Raw genomic sequence first — 22,183 nt, forward strand, 5'->3', positions numbered from 1 at the left:
CGATTTTTTAACCTCTGGTGGTTGATTCGGAGCACTAAATTCAAAGCCATTTGGAGAATTCCCTTCATTGTTCACTTAAAGGAAAACAAAGGCAGAGCCATCAAAGAGTTTCTTGGTAAATTCCCAGCCCTCAGGGGGCTACAAATTTTTATAATTATGGTCACTGATCAGATGATTTCTAAATTTTAAAATTGAAATCCCAAAAAAGTAAAGTATAAGATTTAGAAGTATTTTATTTTTTGAGAAATTTTGAGAAATGACACACAAAAAAATTGGAACTAGTTTTAACAATCTCTGAACATTTTAAATTCTAGATTTGCTTATTTTGAAACTCGCTTCCAAACAAGATGGAATAAAAATAATACACATGTATTCTAACACTGCTGAAGTAGCTTAAACTTGCCAAGACATCTTCTTTTGTACTGGTTTCCTTGAAGAGTCGCCAGGTCATTTTTTTTTTTTTTTTTTTGCCTGTTGCCAGCAGCCTCTTTAAAAACAAAAACAAAGGACCTACTGCAGAAATGGCTCTCAGGTGTGCCCTGCCAGCCAACGCCTGTCCCCGCCGCTGGCGCCCGGGCCTCACCGCCGGCTGGGCCGCGGCTCGCGCTTGTCCCGGGCGCTGCGCTTCCGCGGCGGCGAGTAGCTGACCGCGCCCCGGGCACGGAAGCTGTGCTTGTAAGGGTGGCTTCGGTGCTGCTTCGGGTGCTCTTCTTTCTGGGCCTGGCTCTTCGCAGGTTCCTTACTGCCCTCTTTTTGTTCATGCTCTTGCTCTTTGTGGGAGGGCAATGTGTTCTTAATTGTGTTAATTAGAAATCTTTTATTTGTACCAGCGAGGGGACACTTCATCCTGGGGGCAGGGGAGAAAAGAAAAGCCATCACAAACACAGCAGCGAACCAGAGCCGAACCCACGATCACGGTGAGTACCAAAGAACCCAGCTTGCACAGAATCGCGTTTCTGACTGTGTTCAGCTTTCCTTGCATGCCACCTAGTGTAAACTCTGAGTACCAGGGGGGAAATCAAGACAATGCCTGAGATAGGCTGACTGCCTGGACACTGTAAGCCTTTCTTCCTTCCCAGGACTAAATTTCCTGCCCTGTGTGTACAGCTATCGCCCACAATGTGAATTAATAGATTCATTAAATATTTTCTTCTGAAATAATACAAGTCTGATTTGACTGTAGTCTATTTTGAGTTAAATATATTGTGCCATGCTTTTTATTGTTGAAGAATGAAAATAAGTCTCTTTCAGAGGAAGAAAAAAAAGTATATCCTCTATATCTTGAACATGAAAGCTAAATGATCTACTCTAGAAATAGATTGTGTAAAAGAATCCATAAATATGCAAAAATCTCCTTTGGCTTTTAAGAACATTCCCACCCTTTGTATTTCAGGCTTCTGGTCTGTGCCCTGTTGGGGACACATTACTCAGGCTGAGCCTCGGTGAACGCTGTGCAGTGTATATTGAAGTTGCTTCATGATTCATGTTCACCCAGGAGAGGCTGTAGCTAATTAAATTGCTAATGTACATGCTTAGTTATATACTACAGTGTTTATTTTATTTTTCAGGTGTAGTAAATCTTTCATTTTGGAAAAGAAAACCCTACACAAATGAAAACTGTGTATTTCTTTTGGCCTTGAGCCATCTGCCATACAATGGGCTATCTTAGGAATATGTTGATTCCCAAAATCATGTTACTCAGGGTGGCTGGCATTAAACAAAAATGAATGTAAAATATCCATCTTTCTATAAAATTCTGATTTACAGTGAACCCTACAAAGTACTTCAACATCAACCCAGCAGTACTCTACTGTGGTAACTGTGTAGTCTAGTATGGTATAAATGAAATACAAGCACTTATATTGAGACCAGACTACCTCTGGCAACCAGAATGGCATTGTATCTGGCAGTAAAAAAGGAAGGAAAAAAGGAAAAAAGAAAAGAAAAGACCTCCCGCTGCAGGAAAGTAGCTCTTGAGCTTACAAGGACAGAGAAAATATCTGAGAAGAATCAAAGGTTACTCCCAGTGTGCTGTGCCTGGTTAATGCTCAGGTCAGGAAAAGTGACAAGGGAATGAGCTAGAACTAGGAGAAAAGAAACTTAGAGAGCAAAGGACAGTGGAGTGCAGTAGAAGCAGTGGGAACACTCAGAGGTGGTGACAGCACTGGAGTTTCGCAGCAGGGAACGAGATGAGGAGCGAGGAAGACAGGCAAGAATGAGGAACAGTTCTGCAAGCGGCGGGGGTGCAAATAGCTGCACTCTGTAGCCTCATAGGGCTTCCCTGAGCCTCCAGAAAAGGACACCGGCATTCTGCTACCTCAGTAGTTTCCAGTAAAGCCATTTATACCCCCTGGGGAAACGTCCACATAGGACAGTCCTGTGCTTCAGGAGGGCACATGACGAGGGGTAAGCCGAGTTCTTCCTGAGGTGGCCTGACAGGGTATTACTGAATGCAGCCACTGCTTTGGCGGTGACACTCGAGCCACTGCAGCTGCACACTCAGCAATGATTCACTGGCATGTTCCAGAACAGCACAACCCTGAGAGCCTACAGGAAAAACTACCCATCATCAAGGAAAGTGAAAAGCTTAGAGTGCCCCTTCTTTGTCAACAGTGCTGGTGTTTTATTGCAGGAGCAAAATCATTTTCACAAGAAAATGGACCACATGTACCTCTTGACTATATGAGGCTAGGGACAGTTAGTGAAAAATGGCCAGCTAGAATAATTCTGGGGTATCTTCACTGGAGTGGGCCATCCTAGTGCTGGTAAATCTGGATTAAACAATAAGGAAAGGGGACTATTCCCAGATGGGACAATAATCTAGGATCTGAACAAAACCTTTGGTAATTGATGGTGAATTCTACTCTATTTTGCTATCTTCAGTGTCAGGTCATCTTTAAAAAAACCATATGCTTCCCTGGAGTGAGCAAAGCTCTGCTACAGAACTGCAGCATTTTGCTGAGGGAGGCAGAAGAGGCCTCTCCCACCTCCCACTTGCTAGTGTAACCCACCGGCTCAATATAGTGACCCAAAGAGTTACTCAAAGAATGAGATGGTTTTCTAGAATAATTCCACAAGAAAATTGGCATTCACATCTCTTTTAACATCAAAGATGAAATTTTTCATGTTGATTGTGCCTGGGATTCTATTCAAGGGGAAAGCCCAGGATGGCTTGGTGAGACCTTGGTCTACTGGGGTGGGGTGGGGATGGGGTGTGAAAATCAGACCTCCCTCAAACGTGCCCGTACACATTACAGAAGTGATGACATGTACTCATTCATACTCTATGAATAAATAAGGCAGGGCGATGAGACAGGGGAATAGTTGCAAGCAGATGTAAAGGTACACATAGAAAATTATTTCATGTAAGGAAATTATAAAATCTGCACTGAATAGATCCAAGTATAAGGGCAACAACATCGAAATGAGTATCTGAGGAAATCAGTGGGGAGAGCTGCCCTATCCTTTAATGTAGTAATTAATTTTGCTCAATCTCACAGCCAGTTGTTTCATTGTTAAGAAATCATACTACATGGCACAGTAGCTGAGCACACATACTCTGGAATCATACTAGCTATCAGACTGAACCTTGGGCACATATTATAATCTCCTATTGCCTCTTAGCTATTAAGTGGGGATAGTAATAGTGACTATCTTGGAGGTTGCATGCAGATCAAATGAGTCAGAACATGTATCGCTTGGGACGATGCCTGCCTTACACAAGCCCTTAGTAAATCTGAGCTTTGGCTCATAGCCTAGCTCTACTATGTAATTAGCTGTGTGACCAGGGGCAAGTTACTTTACTCCTCTTTGTATTGATTTCCCCCACTTGTAAAATGGGACTAACAGAAGCATCTACCTTCTAATGCTATTGTGAAGATTTAATGCGATAATGCATAAAGCATTTAGCATGGTGTCTGTCTGGCATGTCAGTGTTACCTATGGATCCATAATTTCTTATCCCCAATTCCACAATTTAAAAAACGATTAAAACTAAGTTCTTTTTATAACACCAAAATTTGTCTGGCAGGAAAACTTGACCTGACCTTATATTGGGCTATTTATATATAGTCTTTATCCTATTTAGTGTAAACATTCACATGTTTTGCTGAAGAAAAGACACTATGTTGAATGAGTATCCCAGGGGAGGGGGAGTTATAGCACATGCTCTATGTGCTACAGTAGTGCTTTCCTGAAATGTGAAAACATCTCAACTTAGAAACTTGTCTGGATCCAAGGGTTTTAAACAAGGGAGTGTGGAGCTTTATTATTATAATTCACTCTCTTCATGAGAAAGAGTAGTATAGCACTCAAATAAGTTACTACATCAGGGATTTTTCTAAGATGGCAACTCAAGATATCATCCCATAGTCTCAAATCACCTGTAATAATAAGTTTATCAAGAATAGAACACAGCAAGACCCCATCTAAAAAAAGAGAAAAGAATGTATTTCCAAATGTTCTGTAAACTCTCTAGGACTTGGTGTCCTCAGATGTGAAACTACAGGTTGAAGGAGGTAGGTGATCTCTGAAGGCCCTTCCAGTGTTAGGATTCCCTGCTCACGTTCTGAGCAGTAACCTTCTAGCAGGAGTCCCCAACCTGTGGTGAGTTCTATAATTACTTCATCATACATTATAATGTAATAACAATAGAAATAAAGTATACAATAAATGTAATGCACTTGAATCATCCAGAAACTATTCCCCTCCCCCTCCGGTCTGTGGAAAAATTATCTTCCATGACAACAGTCCCTGGTGCCAAAAAGGTTGGGGACCACTGCTTTAGAAAAGTACTCTCCTTTCATTCACCACATTAGGAATAAATTCATTTCCTTATTTGTCTTATTTCTCAGCTCTTCCTTACTGCCATTTTTTCCCGTGTTTGAGATGGCATGATAAATTGGTATTAGATTCTCAACCATTCCACAGCCTTTGTTCCTGTCAGCTTTGAAGTGACGAGGGGAGCCCTGCAGCAGAGGGCAGGCCCTGGGTGCCTGCTGTGTTTGCACGTCTGTCACTGTGGCCAAAGGTGTGCTGAGGGGAGGGCCTGGAGGAGGCCGCAGGACAGGGCAGCTGCTTTCCTGTCTGTGCCCTGACCTACAGAATGTCAACTTTTCCACCCTGGCTAGTTATTTTAATTTTTGGTTTATTTTTGGCTCTGGAAAGTTATGCTAGCTCACATGAAAAGGGCCAGACTTAAGGTGCTATCAGCATAAATGGATATAAACCCTAAATATCCCAAGACTGGTAAAAACTGCTTCAGAAAGTACCCGTGACACAACTGTCAGATTTAAGATCAGGCATTCTAGCTATCCATGTTAAACTTTAAAAGGGAAGTGATTCCTTTCAATTTCAAATCTGTGAGCCCAGAAGCTGTGATGAAGGGGCCCAGCTGCCACGGGAGAGGCCGAGTGCTAGAGAATCTGCCATTAGACACGCTAAGGTTGACTGGAGCTAGGATTGTAAGCTTCTTGTCTTTTCTTTTTTGAGTAGGCACACTACATAAGGTAATTTGCAAAAACAAGGTATCTTGTCTCATACTTGACTTATGAAAAACAGTAAAGTATAAAACAAACCTAGAAAACAGAGGAAGATAAATGTAATGAGGTTTTTCTGATTTTAATATTTTTGTCTCCCTTGTTAAAGGACAGAGGCAGTAGTATCTAACTTTGCACAGATTTACACCTGCCACTTTTGTCTTCTTATTGAAAGAGTTTCATGAATAGGACCCATCAAAGAGTGAGATAATAAGCTCACTAGCCACTAGGGTACAGTTGTGAAGCTATGCCACTACGTTTCTAGTGTTCCCTCATTTCATCTCTACAACCATCACCCATTTTATGGATGAACGAAAGAAGAGGTAAAGCAGCTTATCCACAACCCCAAGCTGGTTAAGACATGGAGTGGATGAGAACCAGGGAGCGGGACTCCAGAACCCGCTCTCGCACACGATCTTGAATGGCGCAGAGGGAGCAGAACAGAGAGAGACTCCTGCATGCTAGCCAGATGGCCAATTAACAGAGCAGTCAGGGAAGAAACTGCAGGCAAAAAAACAACTCCTCAGCACTCTTGGAGCTGAGGCTTCTCCATCCAGATCAGGGACGAGGCAGCAGATCTATACAGTGACAGGTCTGCTAAGAATAGCCGGCCACTCGGAGCCCAGGACAGTCACCCACATGGACGAGGACAAAGGTAGGGAATCACTCAAACACACTTGAATTTGTGATGTGTGGCATGTAACAGTCATTGGGAAATTGTGATTCATAAAAATTATTTTTATGGTTAGGGACACAGACACCTTGGAGACATGAAAGCAAGTTTCCATGCAATGCACTTCAATTCATTCCTTTATCCTGTGGCCAAATCCATTCCCATGCTGGAAAACAGCATTGTATCTTCCACACACATTTCTTTGCACTATCATGGATGCAAATCTAATGCCTCTAGAAAGACAGAAGCAGAAGCATAACTACATTCCCAACTCTCCATGAAATAGGGGTAATATTTTTTATTTTGATGCTATGGTTGATTACAACTCATTTTGCTGTTTAATTCTACCACAAACTACCGTAACCACCCATGGTGCCACAGTTTATAATTTGGCAATCAAATGCCTCAGTGTGTGGCCACCTGAAAATTGCTTTTTATAGTGTTATAATCCCCATTACTAAACTGTTAACCCTTAATTACTCTGCATACAATAGTCCTAAGATTCACAGTGGGTGTTCAATGACTGTCTCCAACATTGTACCTAAAAGTAAAGAAAAATAGTTAGCAAGTGTGTGTGTGTGTGTGTATTTTAAAGATCTGAGAATCTTTCATATGCAAGCATTATGCTAGGCCTTGTAGCAAAAATACAGAGCAGGCTGGCCATGTATCTCTGCTCTTTAGGCTACTGAGAGGAGCAGAAGGTAGGGGAAGTGGAAGTCCAGAGGCAGCTATGTAAATAGCAGTATCCTGGGACAGACCACAAGGCTCTAATCCCTGGCCTCCTCCCTCAGCAACACACATCATTTACATAGATATGTGATCTAACAGTGACACATTCAGGGCCCTCTGAACTTTCATAACTGGATATGAAAGGAATGCAGGAAGCAGGGGGAGTGAGCACTGGCATTTCAGCAAGTTGTCAGACAATAATCCACTTAAGAGAGGTGATGTATTTGTAGCACAAGGAGTGTTAAGCTATAGACAGGAAAGCAAAGTTACAGTCCCATTAGCAATTAGCTAGCTGGGGGCCTTCGGAAACCTCTTTGGGCCTCATATTCTTTTATTTTCTTTTGAGACAGAGTCTCATTTTGTTGCCCAGGCTAGAGTGAGTGCCGTGGCATCAGCCTAGCTCACAGCAACCTCAATCTCCTGAGCTCAAGCGATCCTCCTGCTTCAGCCTCATGAATACCTGGGACTACGGGCATGCACCACCATGCCCGGCTAATTTTTTGTATATATATTTTTAGTTGGTCAATTAATTTCTTTCTATTTATAGTAGAGACGGGGTCTCACTCTTGCTCAGGCTGGTTTCGAACTCCTGACCTCAAGCGATCTGCCTGCCTTGGCCTCCCAGAGTGCTAGGATTACAGGCATGAGCCACCACGCCCGGCGGGCTTCACGTTCTTTATGTAGAAAGGCTTTGGATCTCCGTGGCCCTCAAACACTGCCAAGAGTGTCATCCCTGAATCATCTGAGATGCCAGCCCTTCCCGCCACCCCTGTGGGTTCTGACACAGTAAGCATGGCGCACTGCACATGGTCACCTGCTCATGTGTCTGTACTCACCAGTGGATTCAAAACTTTAAGGCCAGGAAAGTGTCTCGTCTCTACTGCTGCTCAAGACTGGCCTCTAAGCATATCTCCTGGTGCTCAGTAGATATTTATTTATTTATTTATTTTTTTCTTATTTCAAAAGGTTGCACAGTTCTAGATAGATATTTAAATAAATAAACAAACACATGTCTGGATAAAGATTGGAGAAATTATTTGTTTTCCAATATAAAAAATTGATGACACAAAAAACAATGTAGGTGATTTTCCTCCTCGTCTCCAGACTGACTCCAAACCCAAACAGAACAGCATCCAAAAATGTCATTCCCCTTAAAACAACTGGGCTAAGAGAACTGAAGAATTATATCACCCAATTCAACCTTTGGAACATTTTGTGCCAAAATATAAGCTTTCCTCAGTACGAGGCTGTGGAAACAGACACTCGACTCAGGAGTTACATTGGGCTAGAGATAAGCTGAAGTGAATGTGACCAGAATAAAAACAGCTTTGTAGACAATGAAGCTGGTCAAATTTCTCAAATTTATGCTTATAAATTCCTTTATGTTGACTAAAAGGAAGTCATATGAGCCAATATTTCAGCTTCCCCAAGGCCTCTGACAACAACAGCTTCCAAAGAGATTCTTTTGCTGAAATCTAGCCAAGAAAGTATATAGCACCAAATGGTCTCTTTCTTATAAAATAAAAAATGGCATACCATTTGTATTTTCTTTGGTTCAGCAATCTCTTTCTGGCACCTGCTCAACTATCTCACTAAGATATTTCTTATGGAATATCCATAATGAGAAAACAATGTCACTTGCTCTAGTTCTGTTTTAAATTTTAACGCAAATATAAAGGTCTTCTAGATGTTTAGAAAAACATACCATAGCTCACTGGTAAGCAACAGACTGTCTACTCCTTTAAGATCTGTCCAAGAAGGTCCACTCCACAGGGATGGGTCTTGGGACTCTGGTAGCTGGGACATCTTACCAGGCTACCTAAGTGCTACCTCGGTGCAGAGGAGCTGTCTGTCCCTGGCTGAGGTGTGGGATGGTTGTAGATTCTGCAGAGCAGGTTGGCATCATTCTTTTTAATAAGCAGGGAATAGTAAAGTGTTTTCCAAACATGTATGCACTTTAGCTCTCCAGGTGATTCCAAATGTGCAGATAAATTTGAGAACCAATGACTAGTGGTTAAAAGTTTCTATCTGCACACACACACTTATTTAAACAGAGAATGAGTAAGATATAGGGCAGATGCTTCTTTGTCCCAGCACCAGGGAGCAGAAGTAAGCCATGCTGTCCTGGGTCCAGACCTCCTTTCACAGCCCGTGTCTGTCTGGGTGTGCTGGACCAACAGCTGGCTAGGCAAAAGTCAGGAGACCCTGAAGTTCCCAAGTACCCAGAGATCCCTGCTTCCAGATCAACACAGACGAAAAGTAATGTAAAAACTTGAGAGAGAGAGAGAGAAAGAGAGAGAGAGAGAGAGAGAGAGAGAGAGAGAGAGAGAGAAAAGCAGATAGATTCCATTTTTATTTTTAATGCAGTAGTCTTCCACATGATTGATTTGCCCAAGTGTTCAGAGCAGTGCTTCCCAAACTTGGTTGATAAGCAATTTTGGGAAGCTTTAAAAAAAATATGTAGGACCCATCTTAGACTTCTCTACCAGAATATCCTAGGGTGAAGTAGGGAAGGAGATCTGCATTTTTAAAAACCTCTCCAGATTTTTCTCTCATTTAAAAATCTCTATTAAAAAGTTACAAATAGCATATATATTTGTTGCATATCCTCAGGAGAGGAGCACAGGTGAAAGCACCCCTGCCTCGTGCTCTCCTCAGAGCTCCCTGTTGGGAGGACTGTCTTCCCTCGCACCCTTATGCCGTATGAGGTCCCAGACGCTCCCCAACCCAGCCCAGGGAGGATCGTGCACATGGGTCCACAACTCAGGTTTTCACATACTAGATGTTTTCCCACAAGGATTCATATAGCACTGACCGATTCTTAGCGAATGTGTAATACTCCACAATAGGATACACTACAGTTTATTTAACCATAACTATTATTATGGCATAGTCAAATCTACCAAGTTTTTCATTTATAGCTTCAAGGTTTTGTGCCTAGCTAAGGAAGGTTTTTACCCTATCCTGGCCAATATTATAAAATATTATCCTACATTTTCTTCTACAAGATTCATAGTTTGCTTTGTATGTTCAGCTTTTTAGTCTTCATGAAATTAACTTTTAGTATTATAGATGAATAGTCAATTGTATTATCACCACTTACTGAATAATCCATCCTTTCTCCACTAATATGAATCATGACCTTTTACCATACAGCAAGTTCCTATGCATATGTGGGTCTCTATTCTCAATTCTCTATTCTTTCTCACTAATTGTTTACTCTTACACTAACCTCATACTAATTTAATTACTATAAATGTACAGACTGTTATTAAATCTGAGCATGCAATACCTTCATCTCATTCCCACGCCCCTAAAATATCTCAGCTGAAAAAGAGGTACCTTTATAATGGAGAGATCTGGTGGTCACCTAAACTTAAGTAAGAGCAACCTGACATTAAGTCCTCCTGACCTGGTGTAATTAGATGTGGATGGTAATTATTGCTAGGACTTTTCCGTGAACAGAACTAGAAAAAGCTTTTTTCTCTCTTCTTTTTTTTTAAAAGAGAAAATCTAACAGAACTTCATACCAATATTTCCAATTCAAATTTAGGACTATAAGTAGGTTTTACGTCTTTGATTTTATATTTCTATCTCTTTTACACTAAAAATCTTGGTATTTATATACAGAGAATATTTACTTATTTGTTTTATCCTACTATATAATATTTTTGGAATAGCAATACCAATATTATTACTAATAATATGATGACTGTCTTTTGGAAATATAGTCAAATTTCAGATCACTTGAAATAGTTCCTTTCTATGTGGCTGAGAGTTTGAAGTTTGAAGTAGCTGAGACTACAGGCATGTGCCACCATGCCTGGCTACTTTTTTCTATTTTTTAGTAGAGATGGGAGTCTTGCTCTTGCTCAGGCTGGTCTCGAACTCCTGAGCTCAAACGATCTACCCACCTTGGCCTCCCAGAGTGCTAGGATTACAGGCGTGAGCCACTGCGCCTGGCCAATGAGCTCTATCTTGTATAGAAACCACAAAGGTAAACTTTAGTTCTACATGGCTAAATTGTCACATAATCAAAATATTTATAGTTATTTTCATTTTCTAAAATTAATTTACTAAGGACTATAATGAAAACAGAATTCTTTTTTTTTGGAGACAGGGTCTTGCTCTGTCACCCCAACTAGAGTGCAGTGGTGTCATCATAGCTCACGGCAACCTCAAATTCTTGGGTTCGACAGATCCTTCTGCCTTAGCCTCCCAAGTAGCTGGGACTTCAGGCACGCTGCCACATCCAGCTAATTTTTATGTTTTTTGTACAGATGGGGGTCTTGTTATTGCCCAAGCTGACCTTGAATTCCTGGTCTTCCTACTACGACCTCCCAAAGTGCTAGGATTACAAGCAGGAGTCACCTCGCCAGACCCCAAACAGAAATTCTTAACTGATGAACACTGAGATAATATTACTCTAGCATAGGTGCCTTTGGACACTGTAGTATCTGTATATCTCTTGGGGACTTGTGAACCAAAGGGATGATAAAACCATAATGATATCCTCCATATACACCCCACAGCCCACTTCTTCATGTTATTAGAGTCCCCCGGCATTTGGCTCTCAGTGGTTTTCTTACTCTACACTTGCCTCTGGGTGATTTTCTTTACATCTATGGCTTAACATTTCCTCTATATGCTAAAGATTTACCTATTTCTATCTCAGCCCAAACTTTTCTCTTTAATATATTTTTAAGTTTTAATGAAGATTACTCAAGAACTTACCAACCCATAGGTCCCATTGTTTCTGCTCTTGTCTTCCCACGTTTTGCCTCCTTAAGCAGTTCTTCTATTGCTTTCCTGGTGAGAAAACAGAAATTTGAGAAGTAGTCACCCCACTAAGTTGTGAAAATCAAGTCATTCTAGGCATATCATCTTGGGAAAGGAAGGGACTTTTAAAGCATGGTCTCTGTGGCAAACATTTTTTTAAATGGTTGACAGTTTTGAATACAAAAATTAAAAAGAAACTTTTTATATAAAGGGAAGAAACACTGAAAAGAAAATGAAAGAGAAAAAATATTTGCAATATGAGACAGTTAAATCATATATCCCTTAATATAAAAATTCCATTTATTTCTTACTAAATTTTGAATAATAACCAAAAGACATGATTGGCTGAATATGTGTATCTATATTTTAAATGTTCAAACTCACTATTATTCAAAGAAATACCAATTAACCCAACAAGGATAAATGTTTCTGCCCACATGGAAACTCTCCATAGTGAAATGGATATTCTCTTCTCTACTAACGGGGACTCTAGCTGACAAAATATGTCTGGAGGGCAATGTGGCAACATGATAAAGATCTTTAAGAACAGTATGGCCTAGGTGACCTAAAAATCCTGCTTTATCCTAAGAAAATATTTGAGTAAGTTTGCAAAATTATATGTACAAGGATCCTCATTAAATATCTTGTTAGCAATTAAAGAAAAAGAATGAAACTTAAATATTTGGTAATAAAGGATTGATTAAATAAATCACGGCATATCCATGGACTTGAAAGATTAGCAGTCATTAAAACTGAACACCTGACACAGAAAGACATTCATAACACATTTGGTATATAAAGCTGGTTATATGTGTGTATAGGATAATCTTAAATGTATTTATATGTACATACTGCATAGAAAAACATTTGTAATAATATTATAAAAATGGTAAAATGAGTTTTGAGGTGATTTTTTTTATTTGCTTCTCTGCATTTTCTATTTTTTCTACAGTGAACATGTATTACTTGTGCCATTTTTTAAAAAAGGTAAAAAAACCCAGAAAACTTATCTATCCACCATATATTTTCAGAGTTCACTATGTGTAAGATACTGTGCAAGGTGTTCTGGATAGCAACATAGGACAATGATCATCCTTGGCTTGAATATTACTTATGCTACACCAATAAAGTTAAGAAAAAGAGGTATAAAGCTGGAAACAAATATAACCCAAAGACAGAACTATAAATCTAATCACAAAATTTTAAAACTGGATAATTATATAGATTCTATATTAAAACAATTAATTACACTATTATGGTAGTACTGTATACTATTTACATAATTTTCAAATGATATTAACATTGTTAGTTTATAAGAATATTTTATTTTATATTGATTTTTATTTTATAAAAGTAAAACATGTACATAGCTTAAAAAGACAAATATTTAAAAGACTTACAATAAAAGATAGCAGTCTTCTCCATCATCATTCCCTACCCACTAAAGAAAAATAATTTCAATTCTTTTTTTAAAAATCTGTTTCTCCTGGTATTTACCTCCATATTCCTAATACTATACTTTCAAAGTATTTTACCACCCTTTTAACCTTCAACAAATGCATCTGCTTATTTTTGTATAATACTTAGTTTCATAAACTCTTATTAATACTGAGATCTTCAAAAAATGTCTTTTCAGTTAACTCAGCAGCTTAGCACTTTCTGATCCTGGGAGGGACCACTTCATTGACTAGGTCAATGAAGTGAAGCACTTGCCGGTCACTGACGTGTGCACCTTCTTAGCCCCTGGACTCGCTCAATCAGATAATGTTTCACAGCCCACCCTTATGGTACCACAGAGTTATGATAAGTCCATCTGATGACCACAGATCCTCCTCCTTCCAGCTCTTTAAAATAATAATACACCTATTGAAATGATCTGGGGACTCTGTCTCATACAGTAGTTCATGAAAAATTTATCTTATCTAGCTCTGAAACAGAGATCCTTTTTCACCCTTATTGATGTAAGTAAAAAAATGAAAGGGTGCAAATATTCCAGATACAATTCTCACCCTCCTATAAATTAGTGTGGTAGTTTCTAAATAAAAACATAATCATGCTTAGATCCACCTAGGTGATCACCTACTGACAAAAGAAACAGTTAAAAATCATCAGGGAGAAAACTTGTTTGGGTAGTTCTCTAATTATGAGCAAAATATATACAGTTACAAATAAACAAGAATGCATTTTCCCTTACATGTGTTAAAATGTTTGCCTAGCTTTCTAGACCAGACAACAAAAACCTATTTGAGTAAGAATATGGTTGAAAAGCTGTACATCTGCAGAGAACAATCCTCAGTGAGGATTCTTGCAGAGACCCTGAAGGCATTATTCTTGGTACTTTCAAGAACTATGAAGTTTGATACTGATTCTTCTTTAGTTTCAATTTCACTCAAAACTATCTCCAGCACTGTTATTAATTTTACTTGGCACGAATGAGGATGCCTTCTGGTTTACAAGAATAACTAAAGAGAAAAGAAGGTATTAATATATATATGAAGACTACCTGAGGTGAAATGATTTCACCAGAGATGAAAGATCACAAAAGGAGGAGCAGAGCCTGGGTGGGGCAGGCACTTTCCCGCTGGGCTGAGCTGCTGTCTACAGCAAACATGGTGTGTAGTGTCCCATTCCTATGGTTGAGATGTCCAACTTAGGGATATGTAATTGGTTTAACAACTAATGCTGGTATAGAGCTATAAGTTTACTAAGTATTATCCTATCTGAACATGATAACATAATTATTATCACCAGTTTGCAGAGGAAGAAAGTGAGATTCAGAGACCTTGACTAAGCTACCAAGGTAACACTGCTAACCATCAAGAAGGGAAAGGAAAAAAGCAAACAAAACTCAATGTTGCCCTGTCCACACACGTGTGTACAGCAAATCCTGAAGAAATCATTTTATCTTTATCATTAACAGGTAAAAAAAAAAAAAAAAAAAAAAGGCCTAACTAGGAGCACCACTGCTTCTGCATTAGTTCACAGATAACTAGGGCATAGGCTGACACTGGAGAGGCAGAAGGAATGGAGGAGGACTGATGACTATTTTGTCCTAAGAATGTTAAGAATTCGCTACTTCTCACCCCAAATTCTCCTGCATAAGCTCCTTCTGCGTGGCTTTACTTAATTCCTAGCAATCATGCATGCTAACCTTGAAGCAGTATCGCCACCTTCAAAATTAAGGGGAAAAAGTCAGGCAGTTTTCCCACTACTGTAGCCTCTGCTGTTTCCTCTCAAACTCTTGCTAATGACTTCCTGGGTAAGAAAATAATAAATCTAGTTTCTATTGCACATTATCACAGAAGCTAAATACCTAAATTATCAAAGATTATGAAACATCAGTGTGTATGAAATAAGATACTTTTTTAATGAGATGATTAAAGAGAAGCATAAACTGCAAACAGAAGTGTAAACTGCAAAGAAAAGCAAACAGTAGGAGAATATACAAGAACATATAGAACTTGAACAATTAAGAAATTATTCAGATATAAATTTAGTTCTTGGTAGACTAATTTTTATACTTGGTTCCTTTAAATATCTTAATAGTTTCTTTATAAAACAAACTCATTATATTAGAATATAAAGTTCCATGGAAAGAAGAACAAGAGAGCTGGGTCATTGAGCAGTTTTCTGGGCACAGGAACAAACCACAATCAATTTCAATGGTCCATGTGTGTATTATCTACAGCCAGTTTTCCATTCTAGCTCATCTTCCTTCGACCTGCCTATTCATTCCATTAGCCAGCTGGTACATGCTTAAGAAGTGTCAACTGATCATAATAGCAGCTCAAATAAAACCCAAGTGGGAATGCAAACCTGGTACAAAATCATCTTAAAATCCAAAGTCAAACAAATTAGTTTTGAGTTATCTGGGTCTGTGTTTCTTTTCATTCACATAAATCAACAGAGAGTTATAACTATGCTAATAGATATTATAGAAGAGGTAGCAAGAAATGTAAGCAACTGAAAAGATGCACCAGAAATTTAAAGGCAAATTAAATAGCATAGAACACAGGAAAATGGGAATTTTACTGGAATACAATTAGAAAGCTAAATCTCAAGTAACTGCTCAAAAATGACAGAGAGAGAGAGAGATGGAGCTACACACACCTTGAGACAGTGAAGGCAAGCTAGGGACAGAGGCTGAACTCATTTGTGCCTCCCTCAGTCTTTAAAAAATCACCTTTGATCAACTAACTGTAAAGTACAGTATCTGTCACAAGATAGATGGAAGAATAGGTTAAAAAAAAGCAGTAAGTTGTTTAAAACTACTTTCTTCTTGATGTGCTCAAACAAGCATGCCTTGGGGACACAGAAAACTGGCAGAAGAAATGAGTGCAGCACCGTTTGCTGCTGTTGACCAGGAAGCCGCTGAAAAGTCCCAGCGCGGTATCAGCGGTGCAGACAACCAGCTTACAACCGAGTCTCCCGCATATGTGTACGCGAGGCTTTACTGTAGCAATCTAAACTTCTTCCTATGAGGGAGTGATAAGGAGAGAAAAATGGAACGATCTACTTGATCTTGATGTAACATTCTGATTTTATGAACACACACACACACACACACACACACAAAGGACAGATGATTGCATCACTGCTGGACTGTCCACAAACAGCTGCCTATTGGCTCATAACCAGCCAGTAGTAACTAGTGGTTTAGTAATCATGTAGATCTGTAGAAACCACAGGACAAAGTTTGGGTTCTGGTATGACTCAGTATTTTGATTACAGACATAAAGAAATTTAAGATATCCTTATTGAATTTCAGTAAAATATCAAATTGTCTGGGCTCATCTATCAGCTGCAAAGAAAAGTAAGAAAATTCAAATTGTCAGAAGGAATTTTGAATACAAGGTAAAATTCAACAGAACACTGAGGTCATTTAGGAAATTAAAAGAATTATTCATAGACATAAGATGGAGGCACAAGAAATTAATTCTGTAAATTATATTAAATTTAGCTAATCTATAATCAAGCACTTGTTTGATATAATGTATTACGAGTCCCTTCCCTGAAGAGGCTTACAATTAGGGGCTGTATACCAAATAAAGACCCACATATACTTTAAAACAAATATTGGATTACCTAGGAGAATGGGGGAAAGAAGCTCCAGTATTTCTTTATTTATATTATAACACATACAGAGAGTTATGAGAAAAGGTGTTTAAGTTTTAAAAATAACATGCCAGTAAAAGATTGGAGGGTGATGGAGGAACACGAGTCTGAGAACACGATTAATGAGACCTCTTGATTTCATGCCAACATGGACCAAGGAGCAAGGGGGAAGTGGTATTTTGAGCAATGGTGGGAAAATCAGACAAAGACATTGCAGGTTGCTTTTTATAATGATGGTAATAATTATCCTAGCTACTACACTGGGTTGTCACGAGGACTGATTATCTTATTCCGATCCAAGTGTTCTGTGTTTTATAAGCAGCACAAGAAATATGAAGGCTGTTTTTCACTTGACTACATTCCCAGAAGTCTGGGAACTTGTCTTTTTCATCTTAGTTTTCCGTGTGCCTGGCCCATGATAGGTACAAAGTTAAGATTTAGGGAATAAATGGGTTCTGGGTGTGTGTAGGACATGCTAAAAATGCAAGGATTTAAAGATAAAAATACTGCATCTGTAGCCAGAATAGGAGATGATGGGTGAGGTAGAAGAGGAAGAAAGACAAAGAAGGTGAGAAGAAGACAAGAGGGGAAAAGTACAATAACGTGTCCCTGGGTGAATGAGTGTAATGGGAGGAATGGATGCTTCGGGCTCCTGAGTGAGCAACCTCCTGCCGTGGCCACAGGCACAAGAGCACAACAGCGCCGCATGTCCTTAGTGCCAACAAACATCATGTTGTCCTCTAAACTCCATTTCTTAGTGGAGATGCCAACTGGTCTTTGAAATGAAAGCGCTTAGTGTTGGAGTGGGAGGGGACTAACACGGAGATGGGAGATGTCAGAGTAGGGCTCTGCATGGCCTCGCCATGTGGGATGCTTCCCGGGATCACCACTTTCTAGGGCCTTGGCTCCGACAGTTCAGAAGCTTATCATGTCCCAGATACCCGACCAACTGCAGCAGCACATCTGCCGTCCCACACATGGTGGAGCTAAGCTTAGGCCATGCCCTGTGTCCAAATCAGTCTCCACTCAACCTAGCATCAGACGCTTAGTCCAATGTTACCTTCTCTGACAAACCTTTCCAGATCTCCCTGTTTCTTCCAATGTCAATAGATGTAACCACTCCTTTCTTTCAAGCCTACAGAGGGCCAAATGAAGTCCTATACACCATATTTCTAAATATTTAAAAGCTATATAAAATAAGCTAAAAATAGTAAATAAAATGTATTCCTTCCTCATATCTTAACAAAAATTCCTTGATTACAACAAAACTAAAAGCATGTAAGGCTATTTTTTTATCAGCTGAAAGTCAGCTAAATACCAAAGATGACAGAATTAACTTATTGCATACATTGATTATTCTGTTAATGAGTAATATTTGGATGAATACAGAAAGGCACACACAACTCATATATATTTACTCCATAAAATTTATTTCTGTGTATTGATTTTAGCAAAATACCCAATTATATTGTTAAAATCAAGATTTCACATAAATTGAAAAATTTTTTTTTCCTTGCAAATTACAGTAAAGAGATTTAGGGCTTATCTGGAAACAAAGGGTATGTAGCAATTAATATAAAAGTTTAATATAGGGCCAAATTTCTATCAAGAAAATGCTAAGAGAATTATGAATTTATGGGTCCAATATTTCAGATGAGTTGTGAAAGTATGGTCCCAAGCATTTGTATAGAAAATGCAGGGCCCCTTTTTTTGTAAGTATATCAGTGTACAGTCAGCATTCTCTACCTGTGAATTCAACTAACCATGGATCAAAAATATTTTTAAAAAATAAAAAAGCCCAATAAATAATACAAATAAAAAACAATACAGTATAACAACTATTTACATAGCATTTAAATTGTATTAGGTTTTATAAGTAACCTAGAGATGATTTAAAGTATACGGGAGGATGTGTGTAGGTTATATGCAAATACTATATCATTTTATATGAGGGACTTAATATTTTCTTATAGTAGAATCTTGGCACTCATGCCAAGAGGGTTTGACAAGTTAACATGTCTTTTCTCTTCTAAACATTTCTGTGGTTCAAATCCTTCCTGTACTTTAAAGCAGTGTCCACATGAAAGTCAACAGTGGTACAATCTTCATGTATTCAAACAGTCTCCCTTCATTCAAGGATGCAGGTCAAACATGAGGAGGTGTGTCCTGGGCTATGAATTGCACTGACAGAGGCATCTACACATTTGTGATATATGGGGCTGCATTCCTTGCCAGGGTTCCAGGCAATTCTCCTTCGAATACCAATATAATAAGCATTTAATATGCACCACTGGGGATATGATAAAAGGCATTATGATAACAGGACCCATATGCCACATACCTTAACAGCTAATCCTCACAATTCCTCTATGTAACTATCATCTCATGGATAATGAGATGAGGAGAAAAAAAAAAAGTCACGAAACTTACCAAGGCCACAATAGCCAGTAAGTGATGGGGCTGGGGTGTGAACCCAGGTGGTCTGACTCTAGGGCCCGGGATCTTAACACTCACACTACAACTCTATGGCAAGGCATGATCCCACTCTCGAGAAGCTCAGGCTAGTGGGAGAGGCAAAAGAAGGGATGGCAGCAATACTTTGTTGTACTTATCACGACGAGACCTGCTTTAGCAAAGATAAAACTCTAGTCCCTTCGCCTGGACTTCAACATTCTCAAATCTCTGCAGCTACCCATTTATAGGTAAGCCTCTGAGGCGAGGTTATTCTTACAGAGCGATGACTTCTTCAATTAATAGTTAATATGTGTGGGTTTCTTCTTAATACTTTAGCTCCTAGAGGGAAAACTTATTTCCAAGTTCCTAAGACATCTACCTCACTGTAGGTATATTGACTACATTTTCAAAGCAACAAGTATTTTTACAAATATTTATTCTTAAATCCTGATACAGAAAATATAGATTCATTTTCAGTTCATTAGTATATGACCTGAATAAATGTGCCATGCTAAATTTTATATAAATTATGAAGAAAAGCATCTCTTACTATTAATAAAAATAAATTTGTGGGGGTAGTGGTGGGGATAGGGTTATACAGGAAATGTTAAACTCAGAATAGGAAAGCCCATGCATTATACGTTACCAGGAATAGCAGATCTGTTTGATAGGTCAACTGTTAGGTTTAAAAATATTATAGTGTTTGTTCTTCTGAAATATTAGTTGGGGGGAATAAATCCAGACAGAAAATATAAGGTCAAATAATACTTGAGCTCTTTTACTTAATGAAAAGCATTTTGTTCTCTTTTTAACAGAACAGATGCTTTGGAGAACAAAACTGATGAAAAGAAAACTGCAAAAGAAAAAGGGGTTTAAAGTCCAGAAAGATGGGTGTGGACGGGAGCCAATATCCAAGCACAGAAAAGCTAATATGGCAGCTGCTTGAATTTAGTAAGCAATAGGAAAAATGGCAGATGACCAAAAAGCAGAAATATAAAATAAAATTCAAACTCTCCCCAAACAGCTGTTCAAAATACAAACATAAAAAAAAAAAAGACTCACAAAAATTGTACAAAAGAAAACATTACAATATAAAGCCTCTGAAGTTTGCCTCTACAGCTTTCTTTAATGAGGGTAGCAGTTTGGCATACTGTACTTTGATAAACACACCACATACCAGAAAAACCACCTCACCAAAAGCTTGGTCTGTAAATCACTCTCTTAATCCTAAAAGAGCTTTATTTCACACAAATCATCTGCAGTTCTCTGTGGACTGTCCTAAACAATACTTCAGAGTTCTTGGACCTCAGCCCTGAGGATGGCCTATTCAGCAGGAAGTCTGGTCAGCCTGCTGAAGCTGTTTGCCTCAGTTGTGTCAGGCCTGCAGTAATCTGCTAGAAAACAAGCTGTCCACCCCTTGTAGATCTCAGTGTCTGATCCATCAAATGATTATGGATTATACTCAGAGCTAAGAGCCAAGGAATAGGGAAAAAAATGAAGATAAAAGAAAATTCCAGGATGCGTAGGATTTTGGCATCTCATCATGCTATGCTCTTTAAAAAGTGTTTTCATTTTAAAACATGTAGAAAGTAGAAACTAGTTTCTTGAAGGTGCTATTTCAAGATAATTTGTTGCCATCTGAATTAAGTAGTCTTTAACCCAGGAAAAAGACATATTTATGCTTTTAATTCTTAGAGGTCCAGCAATACACAACAGATGGGAAGAAGAGACCACCCACACTCCACAGCTCCCAGCTCAGGTTCAGTGTCTGCCCTGGGTGTTCTCAGTGGAGGAAGAAAGAGTTTGGCCTTAGGAAGCAACAGATGAGGAAGAGCCAGCGAAACAGGGCATGTAGAGAAAGTGTGCTTCCTTCCGGCCCTGAGGACCGCCAGACCAGGCCTCATCTTGACCACCAGGCATTTTCTGTCTCGCATACTCCAGGCAGCAGCTTTGAGGGATGTGATAATTTCCTCTACAAAACTGGTGGGATGAGATTTTGAAAAAATAGTACGCATACACATAGACATTCTACATCAATAATTAAGTATAAAAATATACTGTATAAAAATAATTTATGCCAGCATGTGGCATGCACCTGTATTTCCAGCTACCCAGGAGGCTGAGGCGGGAGGATTGCTTGATCCTAGGAGTTCAAGGCCAGTCTAGGTAAGATAGTGAGACCTAGTCTCTAAAAAATAACTTTAAAAAATTAATTTAGGCCGAGCGCGGTGGCTTACACCTGTAATCCTAGCTCTCTGGGAGGCTGAGGTGGGCGGACTGCTCAAGGTCAGGAGTTCAAAACCAGCCTGAGCAAGAGCAAGACCCCATCTCTACTATAAATAGAAAGAAATTAATTGGCCAACTAATATATATAGAAAAAATTAGCCGGGCATGGTGGCGCATGCCTGTAGTCCCAGCTACTTGGGAGGCTGAGGCAGCAGGATTGCTTGAGCCCACAGCACTCACTCTAGCCTGGGCAACAAAGTGAGACTCTGTCTCAAAAAAAAAAAAAAAGAAAAAAAAATTAATTTAAACCAATCAGTAAATTCTTGATGTTTTAAACCCTGCAATGTCAAATTTTAAGTTGTTTTTCAGGTGCTAATTTATATAGCAATGAAATTAAGTAGGACGAGCAATTTTAAATCGAATTTTACAATTAAAAAAAAATCTTAGTTAATATACCCACAAGTGTTTTGGAAAAAAACTATACATTTCTACAATGTAGTAGTTAATAAAATTAAACAGTTAAACACACACACCCCTAACTTTGGGAGCAGTGTCTCTTTGAGGAAAATGTTTATAAAAGTTCAAAGTACTGAACTTAAATGACCCTCTGAACACATTAGCCAAAACTGCAAAACTGTGCACGTAAGGTTTTGCATTTACTTTCAAAGAC

General features: G+C 39.0%; 1 protein-coding gene across 1 annotated transcript in view; it reads right to left on the reverse strand.

Annotated features, from left to right (window-relative positions):
• Positions 1-215: 215 nt before the first annotated feature.
• POLR1D (RNA polymerase I and III subunit D) overlaps positions 216-22,183 on the reverse strand; it is a 36,587-nt gene continuing 14,619 nt past the window's right edge. Inside the window, exons 2-3 of the mRNA XM_012744057.3 lie at positions 11,674-11,748; positions 216-847 (exon numbers count right to left, since the gene is read on the reverse strand). Coding sequence (XP_012599511.1) covers positions 580-847; positions 11,674-11,748 — 343 coding nt within the window. The 3' untranslated portion in view covers positions 216-579. The remainder of the gene's footprint in view (positions 848-11,673; positions 11,749-22,183) is intronic.

This window comes from Microcebus murinus, chromosome 13, assembly GCF_040939455.1.
Source record: "Microcebus murinus isolate Inina chromosome 13, M.murinus_Inina_mat1.0, whole genome shotgun sequence".
In the NCBI taxonomy this organism is placed as follows: domain Eukaryota; kingdom Metazoa; phylum Chordata; class Mammalia; order Primates; family Cheirogaleidae; genus Microcebus; species Microcebus murinus.